The sequence below is a fragment of the Ammodytes marinus genome (genome assembly GCF_949987685.1).
Source record: "Ammodytes marinus genome assembly, chromosome: 7".
In the NCBI taxonomy this organism is placed as follows: domain Eukaryota; kingdom Metazoa; phylum Chordata; class Actinopteri; order Uranoscopiformes; family Ammodytidae; genus Ammodytes; species Ammodytes marinus.
In genome coordinates, this window is record NC_137211.1 from 26,647,760 (window position 1) to 26,667,870 (window position 20,111).

Here is a 20,111-nt window from a genome sequence, read left to right on the forward strand (position 1 = left end):
AACCACACGGAAAGAGCACCTTCTCATCTTTCCCTGTAACCTTCAGGGCTGGAATGTAGAGTAGGCCTAGTTGTAGAGTATGACAGGCTGATGTTATAATCCAGTTGGGTCTTCTCCTGTGTTCTGAGTCCCAGGCTGTTCTCGCTGGTTCTGATTTTCCTATGTATTAACCCCCAGACACAAGCTGGCTCTAAGGGTCCTGTTTTCTGACCCCCAGACTGTGTTCTAATCTAACTGGTTCTATCTTTCATTTGAATCTTAATAAAACCTTTTGAATTATAATATGTTGTATTTGATTTTGTTCAGAGTTACTTTCAAGTGTTTAGAAAATTAGCTTTGCTTAATTGACCAAACCCCATCATTCTTTTACTAGTCCGACATTAGTTCTGGAATGTGTGGCTAGCTTTCAGGATTATAACTGTTACAATATGTGTTGTTATGGTAGTTTCAGAGTCGAAAGTGGTTTACCCCCAGCTGGTTCACTTTACCCTCTTGATTTTCCTGGTCTGGCTCAGTTTACCCCACAGCTGGGGTAAAGTGAGCCACATGACAACTTTTTTTTAAACAATCATATTTTCACTGCCCTTTGTCTTGAAAAAATTCTGCTAATGCCCATTTCTAGGAAACATCCTGAATTAATGGGAAATGTGTAAATTTGAGTGATAAATCATTTTAGCTTGCTTAGAGGGGAGCAAATGTAAAAAGTGGCTCAGATTACCCCGTTCTCCCCTATGCAAATTTAAACAAAAATACTTTCACTTGCTCGCTCACTCACACACACACACACACACACACACACTCACACACACACACACACACACTTCCACTAACTCACGCACGCACGCACGCACGCACTCACTCACTCACTCACACTCACTCACTAACACATTCATACAGCCTCTTGGTCTTTGATTGGATGCCAGTCCTTGTTGGAGAGAGAAATGGCGATTTGACTGCAGCAGAGAGCAAGGGACGCGCAGAACGGAGAGATAAAACTGTTAACTGTACACAAACACAAGGAGCGCAGGCATGGCAGGAAAGTGTTGCTCAGCTGGATGCAAGGCACCACAAACCTAGAGAGAGAGAGAGAGAGAGAGAGAGAGAGAGAGATAGAGAGAGAGAGAGATAGAGAGAGAGAGAGAGAGAGAGAGAGAGAGAGACAATAAGTAAGTAATGCTTTATTTATATAGCACTTTTAAAACATACATACATAAAAGTGCACAACACACATAAAGAGACACAGCGGGACACAGAGAGAGAGAGAGAGAGAGTTATCTATCTGTGAGGACAGAAGAGAAGAAAAAAAAATGTATTATGTGAGGAAAGACTGTAGTTTAGTCAACTTAGAGGTGTGAATCGTGCAAAGTCACCTTTGTTCGGACAGGGAGTAGGAACTGGTGTGCTATTCTAACCCATGACATCATCTCTAAACTTCTCACCATTGGTAATAATCAATGATTTAAAAAAAAAATGTATACATGTCTGGGATGTTAGCTTGTTAGCCAACATACTGAGAGGGAAACCGACAGCTCTGTCTGAATCTGACTAATGAAGACATTACATTACATTTAGCTGACACTTTATCCAAAGCGACTTCCAATTGGTGCTTTCAACAATAAAGAAACAAACCAGAACAGCAAGAATCACGTAAGTACAGTATAGCTTCAAATGAGCCAAACTACAATGTGCCACATTTAAGTGCTAGAGTAGTTGTGGTTTGGGGTTAGGTGACATATTATTCCTTTGCCAGGCATGGAGGAAAAGGCTGTATTAAGTGAATGCCCAAATAGTCTAACTGTGCTAATGATAATCATACTTTTCTAAAAAATTCCACCTGAAGCGTCAAGTCAAGTGACAGCCTGTATACTGTACATGAGGGAGCATGTGTTACTGCATCATGCTATACATACCAGACGTGTAGGCAGGCGAGGATGGCCAGAAGAATACCCAGAAGGAGAGCCAAGGGCACAGCCAGCAACAAGGAGAGACAGCGGTATGTCCAGACACGAGTCGTCTCAAAGCCAACCACACTGTAGAGCCAGACCTGGTCTATGCTGCGAGGGCTGGTGGGCTCTGCCAGCACGTCACTGACCTCAACCTAGACACACAGGGAACAAATATAGAGGCTGGTACAAATACAGTTACATTACCAAACCACTTGAGTAAATGTACAAAAGTATCTGATTTCAAAAGTATTTCATTAAAGGTGGGGTCAGCGATTCCGGAGATTGCTTGTTGTCAAAACATGTGAATGTATCTATTCACAATCTGTTACCTATGTCTGTATTAACACTGGATTTTTTTACCCGCACGCACACACACAGGTAGCGGATAGTGAGGAGATGGTCACTGATTTTGACAAAAGGTGATTTCGACAACAAGCGTTCTCCAGAATCGGTGACTCCACCTTTAAGTTATCGATAGCATTTAGCTTGTATGTAATGCATGCCCAAACATGCACTCTAGCTAGTGCTGCTCATTGTCGTATAGGGGAAGTGTTTATTATGGACACATCATACTGGGCATGGTCAATTCATTTAAAATCCAGTGTTAAAAATGCATAGAAATGTGAAGCACCGTCAAATAGCAGAGACACCATGAGGGGAGAATGTATTCATATAGAGAGGAGAAGGAGGAAAGAGAACCTTAAGGTGCCGGTTGATGCCGTGAGGGTCCCTGTTGGCTGGAGGAGGGGGTGTGGGTGTGGGTGTGGGTGAGGGTGTGGGTGTGGGCGTAGGGGGTGCAGAGTTGGGGGCTGGGCTGGGAGATATGGGTGCCGGGGTCGGGGCTTTGGAGGCAAACTCTGGAGGCGGTGGAGGAGTGGTCATCTGTTCTGCGTCCCCCTCCTCTGTGTCGCTGTCATCGTGGATCTTACACTCCACCAGACAGTCATCGCTCACCATCATCATGACGCAGACTGAGGGGGAGTTTACACATACACACACACACACACACACACACACACACACACACACACACACACACACAAACACACACATAGTTAAACATATGGGGAAAACCTGCCTGCAACATCTGTCTGACCTAATACACACACACACACACACACACACACACACACACACACACACACACACGCACGTATACAGTAAACCAATGCACACACACACACACACACACACACACACACACACACACACACACACACACACACACACACACACATCCTGTATAGAAAATAAAGCCCACTGAGGGGAATGTCTATTTGTGTTATTGGGCTATGATTACTTGCCCCATTGTGAGGACGACCCTTTCACGTGGTTCTACACCTTGATAAAAAAAAAATCACACACACTCACACAAACACACACACACACGCACATACACAAATACACTCCTGCAGCAGATTGCAGCCAAGTAGAGTGTAACAGCGAGCCGAGCGCTGGCACTACCACCTGTTCTTTAGCGCCCCAAAATAAGAAGCCACACCGAAAAAAATCTGTAAATAGCAACTGGTCATTCTGAAGTGAACCAAAGTACAACTGCATAATAGTATAATCGTTGTGTTTCCGTGTTCTTATCTTCCAAACAGTTGATTAGAAATTGTTGAAATCAACTTTGATGAACCGGACTTGATAAATACAATTTAAATGAAACAGGTTGCTGCGAGGGGACAAACTTGTCACTCAGATCCGTGTGGAGAAATGATGGTAGCCGATCCAGCAACAGTAGAAATGAGGAATCATGTCACACTTACCTTAACTTAAGGGACTATCTTAATCTTGTTTGAGACCCTTAGTAGAGAGACAGGGGCTGTGGAGAGTGTTAATCTCAAATGTCAATGAGATCAGTTCCACCTCTTTAATCACAATGTCCCCTCAGAGCTGCTTTGGCTTAAGGGAACACACAGTCACTTGCCACTGACTTAGAACAGCACAAGTGCTAATGTGGTATAGCCTAGAGTGCCTCGTACTCGTGTGTGTGTGTGTGTGTGTGTGTGTGTGTGTGTGTGTGTGTGTGTGTGTGTGTGTGTTGGGTGGCTGTGGGAACGGGGTTATTTTAGGAGGCGGGGATGGGTCTTGCAGATCGCGTTACATCACTTGGTGCTGTTGTAACACAGAAGCTGAAACAATGAAACACACTCACACACTTTCAATGAATTCCAGGACTCTGCATTGAACATAGTGATGAGTCAGGGTACACTTGGCAGATGTGGACAGTTATTAAACAGGGTGTCAAGAGGTTTTGGCAGGGTGGCATCGGAGGGCAGGGCTGGATCCAGGGAAGGCAGTGGCTCAGCTGTCTCTCTCTTTTTCCCCTTAAATATTAACAGTGTATTGCAACGTGCACTAATGTTGCTTATTGCTCTAAAATAACTTGACTTACAGTCGAGATGAAAAATATGTTTCACATTGTTAACAAGCCACAATCAAATCAATAAGTGGTTTTCAGATATTGGCTGAAATGTGCCCAGTGTGAGGATGGCAGGCTGTGTTATTGCAGAGGTCAGATTTACAGGTGGATGTTAGTGGAAGGGAATTTCGGAATTTATCATTACATTAATTTATCAAAAATAATTGATCTTCACCAAAGTCAATATCCGAATAAGACATTTTCAAGCTTAACTTTTTATAAACCGCAGGTTCCCGACCTTTAGGCCTATGGCTAATGGCGCTTTTCCACCGCACCTCTACTCGACTCAACTCAGCTCAACTCGGTTCTGGTAGCAAGTACCTCCTGGACGTGGGCGGGGTCGTCATACAAAAGGGGCAGAAAGCCAACTCCGGAGCCAAGTAGCAAAGCAGATATTACGAGCAGTTGTTGTACTATTAACTGAGCCTATACCGCCAAAAATACGGATGGAAAATATTTAAGAAATAGAAGAAGAAGAAAAAGAAGAAGAAGATCTGTTTGCTAAAAGAAGTAGAAGAATATTGCTACAAGCCATTAAAAGGGAGGATTGGTGTCCCGATGTGTGACTGCCACTCAGTCAGCTGTAGGGATGTCATGTACATCCCTATGCACGTAAACATAGGGATGAACTGAGGTTATACATAAAAATCATTAAAACCCTCTGAGGTCTAAGGGTATTTTCTCTGATTTGACATACTTCTATAAAAAACAATTTTAAATGTGCAAGAAGATATATTATACCAAAGTGTTTTATATGGAAATGTTCAGAACACATTAGGGCTTTGTTTTCTGAGGTCTACTTATGTCCTAGATCATTGTGTCTATAAATAATTGGCTTAAATGCTGAAAAATGAATTGCGATTTTTGAAAAACCTGGAAATTTGTGAGAAAGAAGAACCTTTAGTCATCCTGTTGAGTTGTTTTGGCTCTTGAAATTCCTTCTCCTAAGCCTTAGCTTCAAAAATGCAGTGGACATTTTCCAAAACACAGTAGGGAAGTGCACAAAACATGACTAATATGAAATTTAGTCAAGACGCTTTTTGGTAGAAATGTTGTCTCTACTTTCAAAAAACATTAGGAAATTAGACTGAATGAAGACTTTGAACCAAATATGATGATTCATGGGATGTATACTAATAAAAGAGGAAGCATCACAAAACAGTTATCAAACAAACCATTAGGTAAATATAAAAACAATAATAACAAACTACTTTCATACTATGTATATAATATGCACTATTTACAAGTTAAGTGGTAGCTGGGGAGCTTCTGGGTCTTGCTTCTCACGGTGTTTTCTAAGCCAAGGGACGGACAGTATCGCAAGCACATTCCCCGGAAACAGGAGGACCTGTAGTTTGAGTTGATGTTTTAATTTTATTTTTCAGCCATATCTTCAGGGAGATATTAATCAAAATATGTGTGCGCGCCCGGCGCGGCCGTAGACCCCATCAATCAGCTTAATAACTTCATAACTAATTTATGATCATGATATTGATGAACATGCAATGATAATTCAGTATGATGCATGAACTGCTGACCTTAATTTTAGTTTACACAGAGAAGCTGAGCTCAGCTGCAGCAGCACCCCTCTGGGCCGTCTCACTTAGTCAATGTGCTTATTCCAGTGCTGTGGAGCACTTAGGGACACAGTGGTGACGGAATATTTCATAACTCTATAAATACAGTCTTGAGAGCTGAAAAGCTTTGGGGAAATAGCCCAATGTCTTTGCATCCACTCCTTACATACAGTCAGTAATGCAGTTTAAATACACGGACAACCCCTTTTTGATCATTCATCACTTAATCATCTTTATTGTATTTTGTTTTTACCACATACACAACTGGACACAGTAAATTTAGTGACGTCATCAAACAGTGATCGGAATAGCAGGGTGTTTAAATCAAAGAAGTAGAATCATTTAAAAAAAAAATGATTCTACTTCTATGTTTCCAGTACTGAAACAAGACAGAGGGGAGATATGCCATATGTTCAACCATTTCAAATGGTTAAAGTAATTGTACACCAATCTGGAAAAGAAAATCCAGAAACACACACATTTGAGTAGGACCTGCAGGTGCTACTGTAGATGTAAGGGGGCCATAAAGTGTGGATTAATGAGACAAAGAGTTTCCATTGCGTCTCCAAAAACGTTTGCTGTCGCATTCACAGTTTTAAACCAGAGCAAGTGGCTGAATCCTCTCTGATGTGATGGGCGGCCATTTTGGCTCTTGAGGCAAAGGGCACAGTTTCCAGCAAATCAAAAGCCTGAGTGAGAAACTCTTACGTACATCTTACAAAGCCAAACCTGAGTTAGCCCAGCACTAACTCTGCTAAAAGCCCTGAGTTTTTGGGCCCGTGTGTCAGGCCAGTGTATCACATATGAAGGGGAATGTGTTTGTCAACCATTGTGTGCTAATGCTGCATGCTGTTATAAAGTATTCAACACACTGCTTACAGTTTTTTTCCTAGCTCTGTGGAGACCCCAGATATGTTCAATATTAAATAAATAATGATGAAATAAATATTCACATGAATAAATTCTGTAGCCTATTATATCTCAAATTAATCACATTTTGATACAATTAAAGCATCAGATTGTACTCAACAATTATGAATTGTTATTTCATCACAAATATACAACATTTTATAATAGGTGATGGAATAACTTTAGACGGATATAGTTTTATAGGGCATTTTAATACACTCTTATTTCATAATGGCACTAGCAAGCTCAACAACTGCTGCCTGTTTAGCAAATGTTAGTTTCTGCAACAACAGCGTAAAATTAAACAGTAAAGTGAAATTAAGAAATCAAACTGTTAAAGAAAATTAAATCATAAAATAAACAGTTTTTTTGCAAAATGTCATTCTGAAAAAATAAAAAAATGCCCATAATGAAATTAGAAAATATTTATTAAAATGATCGTATAACGATATGTAATAATGACATAATCTTGATAATGAGTTGATTTCCTCAATTGTTTCACAAAATGTTGGTGTTTTTATATATATATATTTACAGTTTATTTATTTGATTATTCATTTCATAGTTTCATTCTTTAATATTGAACAATAATGTTTGGGGTTCCATAAAAAGATATATTTGTTAAACACAATATGCAGAGTTCAAAAACCTATCTGGTCTTTTTCAAGTGAAATAAATATGAAGAGTAAAAGACGTGAAGGCACTCCGGCCCCGGATCAGTTTTCTTTTTTCTTTTCTTTAAATAAACCCAACATTTTAAAAGGTGACCTGTCCTCAGATCTGCCACTAGGGGGCATCTTAAATCTTTGAATGTCTTGAAAGCATCACGTCAACCACTTTTAAATTGTCAGTCTTGGTCATTTCACTGGTCATTTTCCCTGATTCTCCCAACAAACCAAAAAGAAAAAAACGAACGGACACACTGGACAGTACAGTAACACGGCACTGAGACTAGTGGCACTATGAGATGGCACAAATATTATACATCTTTTCGAAAAAAATAAATCAAGATCTTCACCCAATGTAGAATCGTCAAACAATATAACCGATAGTTAACTTTTAGTCCACTGGTCTGAAGAGGGCCCGTCCTCTCAGGCCGAAGCCCACTTTCTTGGCAGTGGGGGCGGCTTGAGGCAGCGAGGCAGAGGAGGTGGAGGTGGAGGAGGGAGGGGGGAGGGTGGCCAGGCTGCCGGGCGGCTGCACGGTAGAAGGCTGCCGGGACAGCAGCTCCTTAAACACGGAGTTCATCTGACGGCTGATCATGTCCTGAGGAAACACACACACACGCACACACACACACACACACACACATACACACACACACACACACACACACACACACACACACACACACACACACACACACACACACACACACACACACACACACACACACACACACACACACACACACATATATTTATTATACACATTATTAAAGGAATAGTTAATAGTTAATTGTCATTGTAACAAGTACAACGAAATTAAGTGCAGTCCTTGTTCAGGTCAAAAACATCATTCACGGAAAAGAAGAGAAGTGTGATTATATAGATTTCCATTCAAACCGGGGTGACTGTATCATAAGTGTGTGTGTTATCTTTAGCCTTTGTCACCACGACACTGCAGGATGTGAGCTTCAGCACTGTCAGCACATTAGACAAAGCAGAACAAACTGTTGTGTTGTTGTTATCTATAGTTATTTAACCAGCAGGCTTAATTCATCAAAACAGCCTCACAAGCAAGGTTACAATGAGCTGCTGATTGCGTGCAAATAAAACTCGTAATAGGTTGATCAGATAATATAGTTAGTGTACAAGTTAATATCATCCAAACGTCACATCTGAGGCCCATTTCAAGCTGTAGCTTTTGCATGGGTCCATGTTCTGGGTTGTAGTCGGCAGAGAAATAAAGCCTAAATGTGCTCTCAGCATCCTCCTCCAGCATCAACATTTATATGACACAATTTGATTGAGTCCACTGAATTTAAAGTAAGTTGGTCCACCCAATATGTAAATAGCTGAGGGCCTAACCGTGTGTTTATACAGTTGGATGAAGGGCTTACCTTGTCCACTGCCGGTCTCTCTCCCGGGCCGAGTGGAGGCCTGTCTGTGGGTTTGAAGCCTGCCTGTCTCACAGTGTCCAGGGTGTGTCTTCTCTCCTGAGACCTGAATGACAAAAAGGTAACAGAGGTTGAAGTGAATTTGTTTAGGAAGCGAGTGAAAGAGAGACAGCAGGGTATCATGGCCATGAGGTAATGCATTTAAATGTGATCTGACCCGAGCAAAGACTTTGATAACAACTATATGGATTGTACACTTCCACTCAACCACAGAGCTGGACTTCCTCAAGACGGTGTCAGCGTTTTGAGTCCTGCACAGCTTTTTATTGATTAAGATTGATGCTAAAACGTATAGATTTTTAAAATTCACCACATGTATCTAAAGATGATTTATACAGGTTTGTCTAAAAAAAATTTGATATGGAAAAGTTCATTCAAAAATCTGATTGTGATGTTAACGCCCCACAGCTCCTGGAATAAAAAAAAAATCCAGTATTATAAAATATTAGAATATTACATAAAAACCATTAAAAACGGATTAATAAAACAGGAATGTCGAGCAGCTGAAAAGTATGGTATCTAGAATAAATGAAAGTTTAACTTGTTGAATGCAATTACGAAAAGAAAAAAAAAACTTTTAATTGATATTCAAATTGTTTTGAAGATTACCTGAGTATCTAAAGACGCTTTACATGTTTTTGAGTGATAAGTATTTCTATAAGTTGTACATTGTGTGTGAGGTGTGTGTATCAGTCTTACACTGGCAAGTGTCGTGTGGCAGGGGAGGTTGGTTGCTTTCGATTTGGGCTCCCTTCACTTCCTCTCTGTCTCCCCGGCAACGAAGCGCTGTCACTGTTCACCCGCATCCTGTCAAGACGTACACCAAAACCTTGTGACTGTGTGTCGAGTGCTTTCATGTGCCAGTCAGAGCCTGTACACCTGTGTTACTGTGAGCAATAATGTGAAAGGGAACTATTCATAACCGTGTGTGTATACAGCTATGCTACATGTGTGTGTTTGTGTGAATACATTCACATGTTGCAGTGTGTGCGTGCGTGTGTGTGTGTGTGTGTGTGTGTGTGTGTGTGTGTATTCCTCATGTTGTGGGGACATTTTTCTGTTAACAGTGATATTGTGGGGATGTGCCTTCCTTGGGGACAACATGGAAGTCGTAATAACACAAATAATTACATTTTAGGGTGAAGACTTGCTTTAAGGTAAGGTTAACTCAGGTTTAGGTTGAGGTTAGGGTAAGGGTAAGGGTTAGGCAAGTATTGGTTATGGTTAGGGCAAGTCACCAGGAGGGTTAGGGTTAGGGTCCATGGGTAAATCTATGCAATGTCCCCACAACATGAATAATACACAACCTGTATGAGTGTGTGCGTGCTTGTTTGTGAGTGTGTGTATACCGAGTTGTGTTCTCCGTCTGTGGATCTTCTACTGACAGGTTTCCAGTGCTGCCTCCTCCTCCTCCTTCGTCTCTCTTCCCTCGCTCTGACCTGAGGGAGAAGAACAGAGAGATATATTTCAACCTAGATTACACTGTAGACTGGATACTAGGTTCTGTAAACGGGCATGTTGCTAGCTTCCTACGGTGGGCCCCTTTGTTTACATACCCTTTGCTCATATACCAGTTTAAAGAGCCTAGGCTGCATCAGTATGCACACACAGTACGGACAGGTAAGCGGATCATGAGGAGATATTCACTGATTTTGACAAAAACTGATTTGATAGCAAGTGTTCCCCAGAATCGCTAACTTCCCCTTTGATCTAAATTAAGCTAACTATCTCCTGACTCTAGCGGCATATTAATCAGGCCGAAAATCTATCTTTTCGTCTATCTTCATTCAAGAAAGAAAATTAGTCAAACTATTCCTTTTTTTGTAGGCTATGATACCATATTGATTAATTCAGGGCACCATGAAAAAATGTGTTGACTTTTTAATTTAGAGACACTATTTTTAATTTAAATACAGAAATTATAGGAGCCAAGAGCCAAATGAAATCTACTGTGCCGAGACAGAAGCCAGGTCTACATCCGCTTCAAGTAAACATCAGCTTTACAACGGTTCTAAACTTGGCTGTAATGTTTGGTCATTTAAAACTGTCCGTCACTCACCCTTCCAGTATGCTGATGTACTTGTGAGGGATGAGGCCCTTGACCCCGCCCACTTCCCCTCTCCACCAATCACAGGAGGCCTTGCTGTGAAGGATGAGAAGCTCTCCCAGCTTGAAGGACAGCTCTGCTGGAGACCTGGCCACGTAGTCGAACATAGCCACCGCCTCCCACTCTGTACACACACAGGCAAACACGCAATACCGTTCACACACAACTCAGGCACTTTCTTATGAATTAATCCGTGTGTGTGTGTGTGTGTGTGTGTGTGTGTGTGTGTGTGTGTGTGTGTGTGTGTGTGTGTGTGTGTGTGTGTGTGTGTGTGTGTGCGCGCATACACTCACCGTCCTCACTGGGCAGGTGCTCGGCCTCTCCGTCCCCCTCCTCTGTGATTGGTTCACTGCAGACAAATAAAAAAATGGAGAATGTTTGTGAGTCATGCACAACAGTTTCTCTTCTGTTGGACACACGGACCAACTGTCATACCACAGGCTGCCTTTGCACAATTCTTTTCTTCACTTATGCAATTTCACATAGGGCATACTAACCCTGCTGGCCTCCATGTTCTAGATCTAGAGAAAGCAAAGGTGAATATGATTTATACATGTACACAAAAAAAATACATTTACAAAAAAAAAAGAGAAACAAAATGTACATTATGTAAATGCTCTTGAAGGAAACAGGATTTTGGTGGTTTTAAAGATGTTCATGGTCGCTGTCTATACAGGCTGCAGGCTTGTTTTCATTTTTAGTAATCATCAGCTTAATAGTATTAAACAGTTTTGACACACAGTATTGTGAGCTGCACAGAAAAAAAGGCCTTTGGCGGGGCATGACATTCTGTTTGAATAGGATGAGCCATGTAAGAGGGGCTAAGGGGGAAACTGCTCTATGTACTTGGAGAGTCTTTAACTCCGAAAAACATGACCCACACATCTCCTCTGTAGCAATGTGAGGCTGTGACCCCCGTCAAGTCCTCCAAGGACAGGACTGCACGGAGAGATTATATTATATTTAATATGTTTAAACATTAATAATGTTAGAATGTAGCTTCATTCAACGAAAAACTCCGATTGCATCAAGACCATTTTTTCAGACTAGAATTCTTAACTTTAACTTTTTAACAGCTTTAACTAACAAAATGCTTTTTATTTAGCTTTTCTTACCCTCCATTTTGATTATTGTACAGTAAAATACAAGTTCAAATGTTGACTGATTATTCTACTACATTTTGTATCCATTTCTATGGCTATGGACTGCTCCTCTCACCAGTACTCCTGCTCCAGGGTCATGTGCTTCTCGTAGATGGGGCCCGGCACTTCTGATTGGCCGGGGAAGATGACGTCGTGTTGGAGGATCATGGTTTTGACCAGATCGTTGACCTGCGGTTGCCTAGCGACAGCGTCGTCAGATTCCAGCCCTCTCAGCAGGCTGGGGCCGAAGCACACCGCCAGATTGTAGGGCTGCATCATGTTCTCATCGCTGTACTGAGACACACTGGGAGACACACACACACACACACACACACACACACACACACACACAGTCAGTCATGTTTTCATCACTTCCGAGGACATTACATAGAGTTACCCTTACCCCACCCTAACCTTAACCTTAACCTTAACCTGAACCTTAACCTTAACCTTAACCCAAACCTAAGTGAAACCTTACCTTAAAAAAAGTCTTTACCCTAAAATGTAATTATTTACGTTATGGGGACTTCCATCTTGTCCCCTAAAGAAATGCAAGTCCCCAAAATATAACTGTGAATAGAAAAATGTCCCCACAACATGAGTAATACACACACACACTCACAAACACACACAGAAGGCAATTTAATTACATAGTAATTGTTTTGCCAATCCGTATTAAATTTCATGGCCATAGATATAAGAAGTGATCTAATAGTGATAGTTTTATCTAATAGTGACAGTGTAATTCTGAGTTTTATCTCGGTGTAATTTTTATCTCAGTGTAATTTTGAAATGAAGATTTCATGGGTGCCATATAGTGATGTGATATGTATATATATCGTATATTGTTATTGTATTCTGTGTTGACCTGCACAGAGACTGCAGATGGAAATGAGCAAACTGCTATAATCTGGTGCAATGCATCTTTTCTCTGTGAGATTAATGTTATTTTGTACATGACAAATACACTAATAAACTAAACTAACATGCCATACTTGATAACGCTGTAAAGCTTACTGATTGAGGAATGCGAAGAGGTAACGCAGCACGATGCGGAGAGGCCGGGGGAAGGTGGAGATGATTGCGTTGATCTGTGCGGCTTTCTCTGTCTCATCCTCAATTTCTGGACAGCACAGAGACGAGAGAGGAACAAGATGTCAAGAAAGTCCTTTACCTACTAAATAACAAGTTTTAAATACAGCAGTTACAGTTTCTACCGGTGGAAAGTCACAAATCAAACACAAATTTTGACTTAAAGGTGCACTATGTAACTTTGGGTGTGTCAGAGAAGTGAACATTTTCTAAGTTGTATTGTCATAACTGAATAAACAAACCTTCCTCGCAGGAAAATTGGATCCCTGGAACACTGTCTGAAGATAGAAAAGCTATACCTGAAAAGTTACTGTTTCACTGTTGCTGTTAACAGAAGCAGGGCCCCACGGTTTTGTTCACAAACATTTACCTGTCTTATATTTGGTTCCAGGGGGCCTGATAGAATTATTCTTATATAAAAACGTTTCAATGTAGTGAAAATATGTTTTTGTAAACTAACTGCAGGCTCAGAAAATGTAAACAAATCCCCCTACCTTGAAACTGCATAGTGTACCTTTAAATAAACATTGCGACAAATAGTTTAAGCTACTGAGGCGGGGTTGTTTTGTGTTGATTTATTTGGGCCACTCATGGGATATCTTAAGTATCCATGGGGAGTAAACAACTCAAACAAGGCAGGTTCCTAGCCTTGATTAGCTTAAAGGAATATCAAGGGGACAGTGAGAGACATAACACAACAACAGTACATGTCTTTTTTGGTGAGAATTCCCTCAACAAAATGCTTTATGTCTGAAGCATCAGTCAAGCAACAACCAACTGTGTAGGGCTGTACTGCTCTGCCTTCGCGTCTGCATTTCACACTTCACGTCTGTGTGTGGGTTTCATAAAGTTTTAGCTAAAGTAAAGTATTAATAAGAGCTTGTGAATTGATGACGCACAGTTGATTTGTTTAAAAATATATATATTGTATGTATTTTTTTATTAATGACTGTTTTGGACAGACAATGTTTTTGCCAGTCAGCGACGATATGCAACAGGGTTTAGCCACATGCCACTGTGTATGAACCAAGGTAGAATATGAATCTAGAAAATGATACACACTGTACATCACTACAGTGCATGATCAGATCACACACACACATAGGTTTTACAGAGGGCTTTCTTACGGACACACTCCAGCAGCAGAGAGTAGCTGTCATAAGGGAAGAGGGGTGGCTCCAGGCCCCTGAAGTACAGCTTCAACACACCGGCCACCGAGTCCAGGTCACACTCACTGTCCGATAGAGGGTCTTCCCCTACAGGCAGGGAAATACACACATTAGATGAATGTGTGTGTGTGTGTGTGTGTGTGTGTGTGTGTGTGTGTGTGTGTGTGTGTGTGTGTGTGTGTGTGTGTGTGTGGAACAGCTTATGTACACTTTTCTGGTGCAGAAACACGAAAAAATTCATAGATGCAATATGGTTGCAGAAAAAGTACACACATCACAGTCGAAGGTAAAATTGTGTTCCTTAAAATCACATACATAAGTTGAATGATGGATATCAAATCTTTGGGAATCGCATTTTGACTGTATTTTCTTTCACAAAAAAAAAAATTCCACTCCCTAATTATGCTGATGGTGCATACGGCCAAGCTAAAAGATACAGTATACCAGAGTTTTTGCCCAATCACCACCTCTGAGGATTGAGGACAATTATGGGTCATGTGTAAAGGATCCACTGGCTTGTTCAGCTAATTTTTCTCTAAATTTTCTGAACAGTTAAAAGTAGTATTTCAATAGACGTTAACCAGGTGCAGAGGTTAGAGATGGCTCAATGAAAACAGTGACCCGAGTTCGATCTATAGCCAAAACACATGCTCATTAAAATAATGACAAACAATGACCTTTACTGTTTTCTGCATCAGAGGAGGTTTTTCATTTTTATTTTTTTGTTTACCTCTTTCAAATGCATCTCTGATGTGGTTCACCTCCCTTTGGGACCCAGGAACTCTGAATATCCCTTCATGGTGGAGGCCTGAGACAGACACACACACACACACACACACACACACACACACACACACACACACACACACACACACACACACACACACACACACACACACAGTTTACATTGACATTCACATTATATAAACAGAATGCAAAGTAATATATATAAGCAAACAAATGTGTCTATAATAATAGTAGAAAAAAAAAATGTATTATATTATCATAATAATAGAAAAAAAATAACGTTAAAGGGACAAGTAGAGCAGCCTTGAGTTTTTTATCCCACTCAGAGCAAATTTGATCCCATTTTATATTATGTTGTGCTACTTTATATGTATACAGTATACACAAACAACCACCACCTTCACAGTACCATAAATCATTGCTATATTATAAAAGCAGACTTACCGTGAAGGTTGATGAAGCGGATGCAGCTTTCAACCACCACAGGAATCTGCTGCCCAGAGCTCTGAGAACAGACGGAGAGATGGAGGGATGAGAGGAGAGAGGGAGAGAGAGAGAAGGAAGGAAGGAAGGAAAGAGGAGGACGATAGAAAGGACCACAACAAGCGGAAGAAAATGTGTAAAGTCGGATTAAATGCAAGGAAAAAAGTTATTAAACAGAGGAAACTGAGGTCTTATTTCATATTTAATGTTTAACTACACATGGAAAAGTCAACAAAGATTATTAGGAAAATATGTCTGAATATGTTGAATCTTGTGCATTGAATGTGAGTTACAGCTACTCTGGCTCGGTGGTCTTTAAGTTGAATCCATATCAAACTGGAAAGACAAGTGGGGGTTCAATTCAATTCAGTTAATTTAAGACGGGGACAGTGCAAATTAATAAAACACATGATGATGATGGGTTAAAAATGCTAGAATTAGCCAAAAGGCTATTTTTCATCTGTAGTCCCCTGGTATCAATGTTAATGGTGTTTCCACAGGGAGTTACTTGAACAAAAGTGTGTTCAATTTGGACAGAGGCGGGCTAGATGTTTCCCCCACTTCCAGTCTTTGTACCAAGATGAGCTAGTAGCCTAACTAGCAAACTGGAGGTAACTTCATATAATGTATATTTATTGTACGGACATGAGAGTGGAATCAATCCCTTCATCCAACTTGAAATGAATAAAATAAGAAAAACTATTTTTTATTTTTTTATTTCTCACAGTCAACACCAAATGTTGTACACAGTGAGATACAGTTTGAGCTTGTCCCATATTGAAAAATCTAGCCTTTGGTATACCAAAGTTCATGTTTTTCACAAAACTAACAATTGTTATGGCTATCTGCACCACTTTTCCCTGTAGAATGAAAACTCCCCGGTTGCTGAACCCAGAATTCAGACAACAACCAGCCTTGCATGCAGTAGTATGGAAGCAGTCACAAATTCACAAATGGCAGGGTTCAGTACCTGTGTCCGAGACATTCTCCTTCTTCTTCTGCACCAAGCCAAAGCACAGCACAGACCAGACAGGGAGAGAGCACACATTAGAAAAAAGCCAGAGAAGAAGAAATAAGAGGAATTAAGATTAAGAAGCAGTGGGAAGAGGCGCACAGAAGCACACACACACACACACACACACTCACACACACACACACACACACACACACACACACACACACACACACACACACACACACACACACACACACACACACACACACACACACACACACACACACACACACACACACACACACACACACGCACACACTCACTAGAGGAGTGGAGAGAGGAGGCAGCAAAGAGGCCAGAGCGTTCTAATCCCCTTTCACAAGAGAGGCAGAGATATAAAAGGAGAGAGACAGCCAGCAATAAGCTAGAAGCAGTACCATACACACCAAGGCAGCAGTAAGTATACTGGGGCGAGGGGGGGAAAGGGGGGAGGGGGGCGCTGTCACTGTGTTCATGTGTTGAAAAAATCCCATACGAATTATTCTGCTTCAGTGTCACAAGATCTTTTCATTTCCCTTTGAGGCTTAAAACAGCAGCGCAGTGCAGCAAGCAAAATCAAACCAGGTATTTGTGTGTGTGTGTGTGTGTGTGCGTGTTCGTGCGTGTGTGTTTGATTGTTACCTGTATGTAGGAGACTATGTCTGTGGTGAAGAGTGTGTGGCAGAATTGGGATACGGGTCTGGACTTCCGAACACGCACTGAGCGAGCGCATTGCGTTCTGGTGAAATATAATACATATAAAATGCTTAATGCCATTGTTATTGTTTTTTTGGGGGAATTGCTGTTATCAGTTATCCTTTGCACTTTTTTTTTACTGCTACCAAAACAATCTTCTATTCATACTTAAAACAGAAAGTTGACCGAAATAGCATTGGGGTTCAATTGGAGTCCCTCTTGTCCTCTCTGATCTCTCCATTTCTCCACCCCTCTCCCACTCATACTCTCATTGTTCCTGGCTTGTTTTAAATACACTGTTTACCTTGATGGGTCACTTTCCACCGCCTCAGCTGGAAGAAACACACAGAAAACAAGTGAGAAAAGAAGGCTTGGTTGAGATTCTTGGGTGCAAACAATGTGCTGCATTATTTAAAGGTGCACTTTGGGTGAGTCAAAGAATTTTCTAGGGTATATTATCTTAAAGGAGAAGTACCGGTAAGTGATATTTTTCTTAATATATGTGTTAAATCTCTCTATATTCATACAGAAATCACTTAAACAGTATGCACAGTTAATAACACAGGTATCCCAGTCATTCAGCTTTGCAGTAATTGCCAGGTAACATTTTGAGGATACTGCTCGTTTTTTATCCAATCAGGAGACAGAGCGCTATAAAGAGGCGGGTCTCTGTGCCTCTGAATGATGACTCTCTGCTCTCCATCACGGCACTATTTGCCGAAGATGGCTGTGTGTTCATGTGGTGGTGACGTAGGGACGAGGGAGGGGACTGCTAACTGCAGTCACTGACAGGAAGATAGTTAAAAGGACCATATCACTGACTTCTCCTTTAACCGAATGAAAACAAACTTTCCTGGCAGGGTTTTGGCGCTACATTAGCTGCTACTGGCAAAACAAGCCCAATGCAATCTCTGATCCAACTGATCAAAAGACGAGCCCCTGACAATGATAAACTGTAGAATGGCCATGTTAAATCATTGGAGCAACTCTTTAAAACCAAAGAGACAGTTTAATTTAGCAGAGCATCATTTGTAAAGGCCACACAAACACACACACTGATCCCCCAACCATTCCAACAGGGGCAACATTGGGGTCCAAAGTACTGTACCTTTCTGTATGGCATCTTGTAGAAGGTCATGTTTGGCTTGAAGTTTGAAGCTCAGAGAACTGCTGATGAGGAACTCCTTCACTTTCTAAGAGATCAAATAGTATATTATTATTATTATTATTATTATTATTATTATTATTATTATTATTATTATTATTATTATTATTATTATTATTATTATTATTATTATTATTATTATCCTCAATGGCTTAGGCAGTTTCTGGTACTCTCGCAATTTTAACATCTTAACATGAAACGTCATCACTTTTTTATATACAATTAATACAGGGCTGCACAACATTGCATTCTTCCACCAACACCATTAAATCAATCAATCAATCAACCAATGAATCACTGGCAACCAAATTACATTCCCCTTTATTTTGAGCTATAGACAGTGAGCTGTTTACAGAGCTGTGTCAGTAGGTCAGGAGACAGTGTCTCATCAGGTTTACAGAGCCTAGGCTGTGTATTAACACTTCCCAACACACATCTGTTATGGTTACATTTTTGAATATGTAAGTATAAAAGCTGAATCATGTCAGAGAAAGGTCAGATGAAAGGAAATTATGTGTTTGAGTAATATGAACATTTTCGTTTCATTCTAAACCTATAGATTAGACTACTATATTAATAAATAATATGAAAATAAAAATGTAGTGTGGTTTCTTAAATGTGTCCAGAGCTGTATATTATTGTGGTTTCATAAACATATTTGAAGATACTGTACCAGCAACAAATCCACCTGTAGCCAACAGCAATATAACTCACTGTAAAATAGTAGGTCTCTGTCTCCTGCTGATTGGCCCGACGCTTGGCAAGGGTGAGTTTGGGGGCGGTGCTTCCTCCGGGGGGCTCGTGTGATAGGCTGCTGGGTACGTCGGGGGCGGAGTTACAGTCGCTTTCACACATACTGTCCAGCAGGGCCGTGAGCGTGGCTTTGAGGGTTTTACTGACCTGAGAAATGGGAAGAATCTTAGACATTTGGCTGAGGCAATTTTCTATAAAGGGTTCATATTATGAAATCGTAACATTGTTGCTTATTTACAGACAAACAGACAGACAGACAGACAGACATGAGACAGACAGACAGAGAGACAGACAGACAGACAGATTATAATGGAAACAGGCGAGGTAAGAATATATATATTGCGCTGACCTCCTCCGTCTCCAAGGTAACGGCGGCGAGTCGAGACTGAAGCTGCTGGAACCTGGTCTCCAGCTCGTACCTCACCTGGCTCTCTGCACTCACCTCACACACCTGAGACACACACACACACACACACACACACACACACACACACACACACACACACACACACACATACACACACACACACACACACGAAAGATAAGAATACATGAAGTTCAGACCAATCTCTTCAGCTGACTTTTAATTATTTTTTTTTGGCAGGAGAACAATGCGGTAGGCTTCTTAATATGAATCATCCATTTTGTCACATTATTCACTGATCATTTTCAAAATCTAACCAAATCTAAAAAAAAATAAAAAAATAAAAAATAAAATAAATAAAGTAGTTTAGAAGATAGTTAGTTAAAAAGTATCATCTGGGGCCTGCTCTGACCTGGTCCCCCT

The 20,111-nt window shown here is 40.8% G+C and overlaps 2 protein-coding genes across 2 annotated transcripts in view; both read right to left on the reverse strand.

Moving 5' to 3' along the window:
• Window positions 1-889: 889 nt before the first annotated feature.
• cav4b (caveolin 4b) lies at window positions 890-2,909 on the reverse strand (the record flags this gene model as incomplete). The annotated part of the gene is made up of 3 exons (XM_080030487.1): window positions 890-1,073; window positions 1,911-2,098; window positions 2,646-2,909. The coding sequence occupies 3 exons, from the start codon at window positions 2,907-2,909 to the stop codon at window positions 890-892; spliced, it is 636 nt and encodes a 211-aa protein (XP_079886613.1).
• Window positions 2,910-6,223: 3,314 nt separating this feature from the next.
• LOC307252688 (SLIT-ROBO Rho GTPase-activating protein 3-like) overlaps window positions 6,224-20,111 on the reverse strand; it is a 30,691-nt gene continuing 16,803 nt past the window's right edge. The window contains exons 8-24 of the mRNA XM_080030428.1: window positions 20,101-20,111; window positions 19,674-19,775; window positions 19,286-19,471; window positions 18,515-18,599; window positions 17,711-17,738; window positions 17,353-17,449; window positions 15,678-15,738; window positions 15,217-15,294; window positions 14,445-14,573; window positions 13,243-13,348; window positions 12,302-12,529; window positions 11,377-11,432; window positions 11,036-11,207; window positions 10,326-10,415; window positions 9,676-9,783; window positions 8,920-9,022; window positions 6,224-8,123 (exon numbers count right to left, since the gene is read on the reverse strand). The exon at window positions 20,101-20,111 is cut by the window's right edge and continues 211 nt beyond it. Of these exons, the coding sequence (XP_079886554.1) occupies window positions 7,917-8,123; window positions 8,920-9,022; window positions 9,676-9,783; window positions 10,326-10,415; window positions 11,036-11,207; window positions 11,377-11,432; window positions 12,302-12,529; window positions 13,243-13,348; window positions 14,445-14,573; window positions 15,217-15,294; window positions 15,678-15,738; window positions 17,353-17,449; window positions 17,711-17,738; window positions 18,515-18,599; window positions 19,286-19,471; window positions 19,674-19,775; window positions 20,101-20,111 (1,847 nt within the window). The 3' untranslated portion in view covers window positions 6,224-7,916. The remainder of the gene's footprint in view (window positions 8,124-8,919; window positions 9,023-9,675; window positions 9,784-10,325; window positions 10,416-11,035; window positions 11,208-11,376; window positions 11,433-12,301; window positions 12,530-13,242; window positions 13,349-14,444; window positions 14,574-15,216; window positions 15,295-15,677; window positions 15,739-17,352; window positions 17,450-17,710; window positions 17,739-18,514; window positions 18,600-19,285; window positions 19,472-19,673; window positions 19,776-20,100) is intronic.